Source organism: Nicrophorus vespilloides, unplaced genomic scaffold (assembly GCF_001412225.1).
Source record: "Nicrophorus vespilloides isolate i.1.1-1 unplaced genomic scaffold, Nicve_v1.0, whole genome shotgun sequence".
NCBI lineage: Eukaryota > Metazoa > Arthropoda > Insecta > Coleoptera > Silphidae > Nicrophorus > Nicrophorus vespilloides.
In genome coordinates this window covers 16,961-27,534 of record NW_017096919.1, presented here as the reverse complement: position 1 = coordinate 27,534, position 10,574 = coordinate 16,961, and the positions used below count along the sequence as shown (strand labels likewise).

General features: G+C 33.4%; 1 protein-coding gene and 3 non-coding genes across 4 annotated transcripts; all 4 read right to left on the bottom strand.

The window, feature by feature from the left end:
* Positions 1–1,977: 1,977 nt before the first annotated feature.
* LOC108558465 (forkhead box protein O-like) lies at positions 1,978–2,805 on the bottom strand. The gene has a single exon (XM_017915377.1). The coding sequence runs from the start codon at positions 2,803–2,805 to the stop codon at positions 1,978–1,980; it is 828 nt and encodes a 275-aa protein (XP_017770866.1).
* A 5,559-nt stretch (positions 2,806–8,364) lies between these two features.
* On the bottom strand, positions 8,365–8,438 carry Trnat-agu. Its single transcript has one exon. It is a non-coding gene; the product is annotated as a tRNA-Thr (tRNA).
* Positions 8,439–8,588: 150 nt separating this feature from the next.
* Trnaa-agc lies at positions 8,589–8,661 on the bottom strand. Its single transcript has one exon. It is a non-coding gene; the product is annotated as a tRNA-Ala (tRNA).
* A 62-nt stretch (positions 8,662–8,723) lies between these two features.
* Trnav-aac lies at positions 8,724–8,796 on the bottom strand. The gene has a single exon. It is a non-coding gene; the product is annotated as a tRNA-Val (tRNA).
* Between the last annotated feature and the right edge of the window lie 1,778 nt (positions 8,797–10,574).

The following is a 10,574-nucleotide window of genomic DNA, read 5'->3' as shown; positions in this document are numbered from 1 at the left end:
CAGATACACATACAACAAATCAAGATTTTTTTACAATCTCCAAATGGTTCTCAAGAGCTCTCTCACAATTTCCACACACACCAGAATGTTAATTGTACACCACATACTGAACAGAGTTGGCATTATCAATTAGCTCCGAATACAATAGATGCTCAACAAGAAATTACAAATTCAAAATATCCATCAATTTTTTAGTACCTTCTATGTAAATTGTGAAGAAAACGATAACCATATGATCTTTGATCAAAATCAGATGCAGACTATAAGGATCAGATCTCATTTAATGTACCATTTACAGAGAGGTATTGTGGATGAACAAAATGCATAAAAATATATCGGTTACTGTTGTATATATATATTAGTTACAAAAAAAATACATATTTTGTGTTCTTCGTTGATTATTGGGAAATAATAATTCATATTATTTTATAGCGATATTTTTGTGTATTCATTATTTTATACTAGCTTACTTTACTATATATAAAATTTGAATTTTAAAACATTGACATTATATGTATAAATTAGTTATTAATATTGACAATAGTTTGAAAATGTTTCTAAAATAAAAATACATTCTAAAAATTACAACAGAAATTTTCTTTTTATTTATAAATGATTGGACTTTTTTGGTAATCTAAATTAATTATTGGGTACAAATTTATGTAAAATGTGATAAAACGATAAATGTCGAAAACATGTATAACGATTTATAAAATAATAATTTTAAATATATATAATATGAGAGCAATATTATAGGATAAAGCATATATTGAAAAATACATTAACGTTATTTTTTAAATAATTAATGATTTTTTTTATCATAAATACAAATAGAGCAATTTAAAAAAATAGCAAGTATTTTATGATTGAGATTTTCGTTTAGACATTTTCATTAATTTAGATATAAATCTTTTGAATTATTGAATATAAAGATTTGTTTACTTACAATTATTAAAGTAACTAAAAAATATATAAAATACTGATTTTAAATTTATTTCTAAAAAAATCAAGTGCCAAGTGATTCATCTCATCAAATATAGTAAACAGTTATAAATCATATTTATTGAGCATTTTCTTTAGGAAAAAAATCTAATAATATAAAACCAACTGAAAACATCTATTTATGTCAAGAAAATGATTAGTCGAAAATAAAATGAACATTAATACCCAAGAAACAAAAGAATGATATTCTTATATAATATATTATTATTTCCGGGCAGAAAAACCTGTGGTTAATAGCGCTTTGTAGAAGTTGACTTTTTGTTTTATTATTATTGTAAGGAAATGTTAAATTATGATTTTTTTTATTATTGCAATTCAAATTATTCTTATTATTTTTTTTAACACATTTAAAATCTATATAAATGAAATAAAAAGATAAGGACAGGAAAACAATCACAATTTCTGGACTGGTGGTAGTGACTCTTTGGCCGTGTTCAAGATTTTTTAGGCGTATAGCTTACTATCGAAACACCTTTCATCATCTGGCACCTTGTCTGCAATTTTGTCTATTCCCTTCGCTCCTTGGCCATGACAGTCCTTGAAACTGCATTCGCATCTCAGCATTATCGATCCTTCTAGATGCATGCGGCGTACAGAAAACTTGGCTCGATCACAGCCGTTTATAGTATGGCCACCATCTCAATCCCTTCATTTCCAGTGCTCTGAACCTGGCGCTGCGAAGCTTAGTTTAGGACGCGGCTTGAAGCTTGTTTCTTTTTGCACGAATCATCAGTATAATTTGATATAAGAAAACAATAAAGTATTTTTAATCAATTAATTATAATACACCTGTATATGATAAACAATAAAAATGATAATACATTTCTGGAATTATCATTAAAAGAAAAGAAAATATAAACATATTTAAATTTAATATTTTATTGTAATTAATAGACACATAATATTAACTTTTAAAAGTATCAAATAAATATTAACAATATATTAAACAAGAAATACTATAACTAAATATTTTTTCTAAATCATCCACAAAGTCTTATTGTAACAATTAGGTTCGACGGTATTCTGATCGGTATTAATAATTTCTTCAATGTCTTCTAAAGTCTGAATCTGATTTCGATCAAAAATCGTATAATTAGGGTTTTGCTGGATGTTTATATTAAAAGTACCAAAGAACTCATGGATATTTTCCGAATTTGTTATTTGGTGTTGTGCAACAATAGTATTCGGCGTTGCTTGATGATGCCAACTCTCATTAGTAGGTATACTATTAAATTGTTGTTGCTGTGTGTAGAAATTGTGAGAGATATCTTCAGAACTATGTGGAGATTGTAAAAATTTCTTAATTTGTTGTATGTTTATCTGATCTGAATCGATTCTACACTTCGCTTTCGGTCTCATACCCATACAATTATTAGTGACAGAAGCTGTACGTCTTCTGGTCTTCCCATTTGGTTCAGACGGATTAATAATCCACCAGGAAGGCTTCCCTTGCACTTCGTTCTGCATTTTCATGAAACGATTGTGCAATGATAAATTGTGTCTTACCGAATTCTTCCAACCAGCCGAAAACTTACTGTCTGTCTTTTGGTTAAAATAAGGCACATTGTAGATGATCCATTCGTAGATCTGAGCTAGAGTCATTCGACGTTCGAGTGATGAACATATCGCCTCAGTTATTAATTCGGCGTAGCTTCGGTTTCCCCATGGATTGTTCCGGCATCCATATTTCTGCATCTCTTTCTTTGGCTTCTGGACAACACCGGCATAGTTAGAGGGTTGTTGTATCGGCCACGTGTTGCATCTTGCTCTGGGAATATGTTCTGCATTGCAAAAAGTCTCCATTATTTCTGAACTACTTAAGATATTCACACAAACAATCTTCAATTTAGACTGAGATATTTGCAAAAGCTGTTCACCTTTTTATATTTAGTTACAAACCTTTTAGAGAATTAAGTTGTGAAGGGGCACAATACTAATCACATTTTAATTTTAAATACATTGTTTTTTACAACTCTGTTTTTAAATTGTTCTAAAGATATTTTATTGGTGTATAATAAAAAAATGTATATTGTAAAATAACCATGTCAATACAATAAAAGGGTGATTAAGTTGTTTACGAAAGTTTATCTTTCGGTACTAACCCCACTCCACATCCACTCCCACCCTTAGACTGCTAAGGGGATACAAATAAGTATAAGAAGCTGAACAGTTTTTGCAAACTTTTCACTCGCAATTTTTAAGTCTTTTTGTGAATATAGTTGGAAGTTATTCAAATATAATGGAGGCTTTTAGCCATGAATAATATATTCCCAGAGCAAGATGCAACAGTTGGCCGATGCAGCAACAACCTAATAACAACGACGAAGTGTTCCAGTTGTCGAAGAACGAGAGGCAGAAGAATGGAAGCCGAAAAAATCCGTGGGGAAACCGAAGCTACGCAGAGTTAATAACTCAGGCGATATGTTCATCACCCGAACGTCGAGTGACTTTGTCTTAGATCTATGGATGGATTATATATATAACGTGCCTTATTTTTGTCAAAGAATGGACAATAAGTCTTCGACTGGTTGGAAAAAATCGGTAAGACACAATTTATCATTGCACAACCGTTTCATGAAAATGCAAAATGAAGTGCATGGGAAGCCTTCCTGTTGGATTATTAATGCGTCATAGCCAAATGAGAAAACCAGAAGACGTACAGCTTCTGTCACTAATAATTGTATGGGTATGAAACCTAAAGCGAAGTGTAAAATCAATTCAGATCAGATACGCATACAACAAATCAAGATGTTTTTACAATCTCCATATGGTTCTCAAGTGCTCTCTCACAATTTCTACTCACAACAACATGTTAATAGTATAATACCCATTGAACTGATTTGGCAATATCAATTAGCATCGAGTACAATTGATTCTCAATAACAAATTGCAAATTCGGAAAATATCCATCATTTTTTTAGTACTTTCAATTTAAATTATCAAGAAAACGATAATGATATGATCTTTGATCAAAATCAGATGCAGACTTTGGAAGATATCCAAGACATTATCAATAAGGATCAGACCTCATTTAATCTACCATTTACAGAAATGTATTGTGGATGTTTTTATATTTGTTTCTTTTTAATCTTACTGTTATATATGTATTAGTTACAAAAAATACATATTTTGTGTTCTTCGTTGATTATAAAGAAAAAAAAAATCTTTATATGATTTTTGCTATATCCTCACTTCAAATTGACAATTGTAGTTGTGAATATATTTGGAAGTTGTAAAAACATATAATGGATAACTTCAATAACAAAACATTGTCTCCCAGAACAAGATACAATACGTGTGTCGGCCACGTATGTAACAGCAGATAGAAAGAGGTGATATTTTCATTTTATTTGTTATAGCTCGTTGGTCATATCAGTGGCTAATAAATATAGTACCATTATTTTATTTGCTTATTTTTTTAGTTTTTTTTAAGTTGATAAATTCTTTCATCCTAAATGCAATAAATATAGGTACAACTATAATTTGGCAAAAACAGAATGTAAACTACTTTGGACAATTTATAACATAATTTAACCTAATATAGTTTGAAGAATACAAATTTTCATTCAGAATTTATATCATTTTCAATTATATAGTACGTATACAATTTTTTAATATATATGCATACGTAATAGTGGCGGTCCCTCCATATATGCGGCTCGAGCCATGCATCCATGCGCATTGGGCGCTTGTAACCTGATACGTATAGTTTTGTGAATTGTTTTATTTTGTGCAATTTATGAAATAAAATATTAAAAAACACTAATCCTGTAATTTTTGTGCAACATAGGATAATTAGGGCAGCCGTTTAAATGGGATGTACTAAGAATCTCTAGAGAGCGAAGATGATTAGTATATAATATATTATTGACTGTTATAATGAAACCTGATCCAAATCATACAAATGTTTTACTCGAATTGCCTAACACCGTCTTTTGGATTTTGAGGCCCCGGGCAAAATTATGAAGGGAGCCTCCAATGCATACAAGGGAGTTACAAAAAAATGTGTGAGCGGTAGATGTGGTAACATTCCACAAAATAATTCAATAGTGTAGGTTGACATCCCAAAAACAAATGTGAATTCTTATTTTGGGATCCCGATTGACCGGTTTGCAACGTTATAAAGTAAATAAAATTCATTTTACTTTTTGTAATTGAAAAAATAAACGATTTAATAATAGAACGAGGGCGGAAAGACCTCGGTCGATAGCCCTGTGTATCTTATTTTCAGGGTTTACTATGAATATATTATTGTCAAATTAGAACTTCCTACATTCATTTTAACAAAAAAAGCTTAACGGTCCATGATGGAAAAGGATTATTTTATTGGATTGATAGTGGGAAGTCTCTACGATGAACCTCATGTGATTGTCCATTCTAGATGAACGGCGACCCTATGGCTACACACAGAGGGTGCTCACTCTAACCGTTCGACTATCTGTTACCCTACTAAGTTGGTAAAATAATGTTGTTTTATTCCGGAAATGTTGACGAGTGTCAATCTGTGTTTATAATAACTTGGATCTCATTTAAAATATGTATCTGATCCTTATCAAACATTAAACATTGTGTCATTTTTGCTCTGCTAGGTGTTTAAATTAATAGTTTTTAGTAATATATTAATATTATCATCATTTTAAATTTGTAGATAGCCGCCATTAGTGCTCGGAGCCGCTTTATAATTGCATACGTGTCCATGAGATATATTTCCACTACATCTGAAGTTTCAAAATAGTTCCTGATTTGTTAAATTTGCATTTTATCTGAGTCGGTTCTGCACTTAGCTTTTTCTCACATACCCTCACATTTATTCATGAAAAGGTCGTGCAGAATAAATTGTAACTAATCGAATTCTTCCAGTCAGCCAAAGAAATAATGTCCGTTCTTTGGCTAGAGTGTAACTTAGGTTTCTCCATACATTTTTCTGACCTTCACTCTNNAAATTGTAGGTTTATCCAAAAGCAACTAATAAATATGATATGTTGTCAAAAATCATTCCTCGTTTCTTCGAACTTTACACAAAGTTGACGAATAACACCTGTCTGCCGTTTTAATATAAACTCACAACAAAACGATAATGATAAGATCTTTGATCAGTTTACGACTTTGCAAGACATTTAGGAACGGAATCTTTATCAAATTTTTCCCCTTATTCACGAACACACCTTTTATTCATCTGATATTATATGTAAACCTCAATTAAATTTAAAAAAAAAAACCATCTTGTACGGCCTTGGCCAGAAAACGATGACCACCTCTGTAAATAACCAAAACTTATAAAAATCAAATCAATCAAGACATTCAAGAGATTATCAATCATAGTAAGTTTTGTTTATATTTATTTCCTTATCTTCTAAGTTACTCTCAACTCAGACATCGAAGTGAACGTCGAAGAGCTAAAAAATAAATCTGTTTCTGTTGAAGCTAGTTACGTAAGTGCACCGGACCTGACACCGGTTTCACCGGTATGGGAACATGTGAAAAAGTGTTCCATATGTCGTCGACTAATAGCCGAATGGTTAAGTCGCCCTACCTACGAACTAGTGGGCGCAGGTTCAAATCCTAGCCAAGCCAGGCCCTTTGTGAGCCCTCTCGGTGCTTGCAGCAATAGCGACATCGTTCATCACAGATGGACAGTCAAATGAATGACGTTCAGCATATGGACCTTCAACCAAGCTGATGGACAATGACTGTGTTAAGGATAGCAGCAGATTTATACTGAAATGAAATAGTGCAATCGCAGAGCATCAATATACTACTGAAGTTAACCCACATGACGACAAATTATCCAAATTATAAAATCATACCTAACGGATAGAATATCCCGGGTACCACAGGGAAGCGTACTTTGACCTATTCTCTATATTATCTTCACATCAGATCTTCCGACAACAAATAAAATAACTGTCGCTACATTCGCGGATGATACTGCATTAATGTGATCTGACAGTAAACCTGAAGTTGCATCACAAAACTTGTAAAGTGGATTAAATCAATTAGAACAGGGCCTCTAATAATGGCAAAATAAAGTCAACGAAACAAAATCGACTCATGTCACCTTTACGATGAAAACGTAAGCTCCGGTAACTCTAAATGTTATATATGACAGAAGTACCAACAATAGTATTAATACATAGGCACCAATCGAAGACATTGAGGCTGATCATAAATGCACCATTGTATTCCATAAACTAGGAAACCAATCTATTGGCTGCCTCCTAATAATGCCAGTACTACAGATATTATCAACATTAAAGAATTGACAGTTGTAATCAATTCTACTTTCAAAGATGGATATATTAAAAAACTAGTCAAAATACAGCCATTGCCATATATTATTTGAATGACTAAATAAATTACAGAGTCATAATTAAGAACATTCAATACTCAGTGGACACACACAAAATCAGTTTGTATCGGTTTTATATTTCTTACACTTCTATCGGTAATTGCCGAAACAATTATTTACATTTGAAGTATTTAAATACTTAACATTATTTTTTTTAAACTATGGTTTTTAGTACATATATACAAGAGGGAAAATTTGCGTGGAAAAACACATTAACTTATCTAAAAATGGCAAAATTTACATGTGAAAGAGAGAAAGGTTTTGGTATGGCAGTTTATGGTTTAGGTGTAGGGGGTATTGTGAGCTCTCATATTTGTCATTTCTGAACACAGTTTATTATTATTAAATTATGAATTGTAAAATTTTTCGGTAGTTTGAATAATGTACTTATCGATGGGGATTATTCCAGCTTCTTGCACTAGGTAGGTGATTCTAGTGTCTCTTTCGCGATTCAGAGCTATTCGAAGACATTTGTTTTCAAAGATTTTTAGTTTCTTTTCTTGTATTTCTGCGCCGCCACACCAGACGGGTGCCGCATATGTGTTAGGCGGATGTGATAACCACTTCACCACGGAAACTAATATCTTCAGATATCTCGATGATATATATTTTATGACTCATTCAATATTTTTGTAGTATATATCACTAAAATGAGGAGGCGCCTAATCTAGTATCCATCAAGTTAGCTCTCTCAAGTGGAGACGCTAGACACATATGTACCTCAATTATAGTATGCCAAGCGAGAGCTCTAGCATCTATTTTCGCACGAAATACAACGCACTTTCGATGATATCAATTTCTTGTAATATGCTATTTATAATTCAAATACATATTATGTTGTATTATTTCCTTCAAATTCTAGAAATACTTTTATATTCTGCATTAAGTTTGTTTTTAAAATGTATCATCTCAGTCGGTAGGATTCGAACCTACGCTCCTAGAGGGAATCTGATTTCTAGTTATTGCAGCTTATATAATTTTAAAATATTTGCTATGATGATATGTCATTTGCTAGGCCCCGGGGAGATTCGAACTCCCGATCTCCTGTTTACTAGACAGGCGCTTTAACCAACTAAGCCACGGCGCCGTTCATATCTTTATTTATAATATATTTTGGAAGATTTAACTCATATATAATTAGATATCATTAAAACTGTTTCTGCCTGAGATCTGACCGGGGGGAAATATTTGAAATAAATGAGTCATGCAAAATATGTTGAAACATACCTTCAATGTGTGGAGGCGCCGGGCATCGATCCCGGTACCTCTCGCATGCTAAGCGAGCGCTCTACCATCTGAGCTACGCCCCCGTGATATAAATATTTTTTGGTATTTTTTTGTTTTATATGATATCATTTGTTTATATCAAAATTGTTTCCGCCCGGGATCGAACCGGGGACCTTCCGCGTGTTAGGCGGATGTGATAACCACTACACCACGGAAACGAATATCTCAAGAAATATTGAAAATATTAATTTTATGAGTCATGCAAAATATGTTGAAACATATCATCAATATGTGGAGGTGCCGGGCATCTATCTCAGTACCTCTCGCATGCTAAGCGAGCAAATTAACATCAAAAATAACTTTATTTACAAACATAATTATTGACCCTTTTACAAATTGCAAGGGTAAAACATATATCTTATTACAAATCTTTCAACATAGTTGTTTTGGGTTTATATTTCTTACACTTTTAACAGTGTAATAAAGATAATTGCTGAAGTAATTATTTACATTTGAAGTATACTTAAGATTAAAAAATTGAAACTATGGTTATATATACAACTATTTCTATACTAGAGGGAAAAGCGTGGGAAAAAAACCTTTATTTTATCTAAAATTCTTAAAAAAAATATTATATTAGACCTCTAGGGCCTTATCAATTGTTTATGAGGGAGAGGAGTGATAGTGTTGGATGTGAGAGGGTGATAGAGAGTATTTACATGTGAAAAAGAGAGAGGTATGGGAATTTATGTACAGAATCCGCATTATATTGACAGATGACGAGGGTTTATGGCCCCTTTAGACCCATAAGTGCAATAGTTCTTTAATTTATGAGACATAAGTCTGTTCGTTCTTCTATGGTTTTGGCTGCAGCGAGCTTGTCACGGAGTTCCCGCACTTTTTTGAGGGCCTCCTTGAACCCATCGATTTCGCGTATTTCTTTCCAGAAGTCACTTAATTCACTTTCGTATCGTTCCCTTGAATACGGCACTTGTCTCATTGTCGCGGTTGGTTGGGCCTCAGCTCGAGATTTATTCCTAAAATCCCATATGTTGACTTTTGGGGTTGGTGCTTCCACGAAACTCTGTCTGCTTTCTCTGTATGCCAGTCTTGGGGCCTGTTCCGGTCGCCGACGTTATTCCACGAATCGTTGTCTGCAGAGGGGTTTTTATCTTTCAGGTCCTCTTAAACTTCTTTCGCTGACCAGTCCTCTGGGACGTTCCACATGACAAAGGCATGGTTCTTCTCATTTTCCCTCGTAAACGTATACAATTTTGTTTTGTTTTCTGAAGTGTTTTTACAAGAGTGTTGTGATCTTCGATACTTTTGGGAATAATTGTCTTTTTGAGGAGTCGGTTGTACGTAACCAGCACATATTTTTTTAATATTTGTTTGCAGGTCTTAATGAACTGCTGATGAGATCCATCACGATGCTCTCCAACGATGATGATAGGGGGACTTTTTCTTGTTTTTTATTCTTCTCTGTAGGTTCTGTATCCATTTTTTCCATGGGTATTTCATCTTCCCTCATATCGAATAGTCTTCTTTCGCGGTTCGCTGCGGTCTCCCCGAATTTTGGAAACATAGTTGCAACGTGGAGCGCACTTGCACGTTACAGTATGTTTAGCTTGGAAGTGAGAGAAACACTGCATAGGGTGTACTTGTTAGGCGGATGTGATAACCACAACACCACGGAAACGCATATCTCAAGATGTCTTGAAGATATCAATTATATGAGTCATGTAATATTTCTTGAAATATATCATTAAAATGTGCAGGCGCCGGGCATCTATCCTGGTACTGCTCGCATGAGAATACTCAAAAAAGTGCGGGAACTCCGTGACAAGCTCGCTGCAGCCAAAACCATAGAAGAACGAACAGACATATGTCTCATAAATTACAGAACTATTACACTTATGGGCCTAATGGGGCCTTAAACCCTCGTCATCTGTCAATATAATGCGGATTCTGTACATAAACTCCCATACCAAAAACC

Excerpts from the sequence above, each read along its gene's own strand:
- LOC108558465 (XM_017915377.1), bottom strand. The coding sequence starts at position 2,805 with ATGGAGACTTTTTGCAATGCAGAACATATTCCCAGAGCAAGATGCAAC.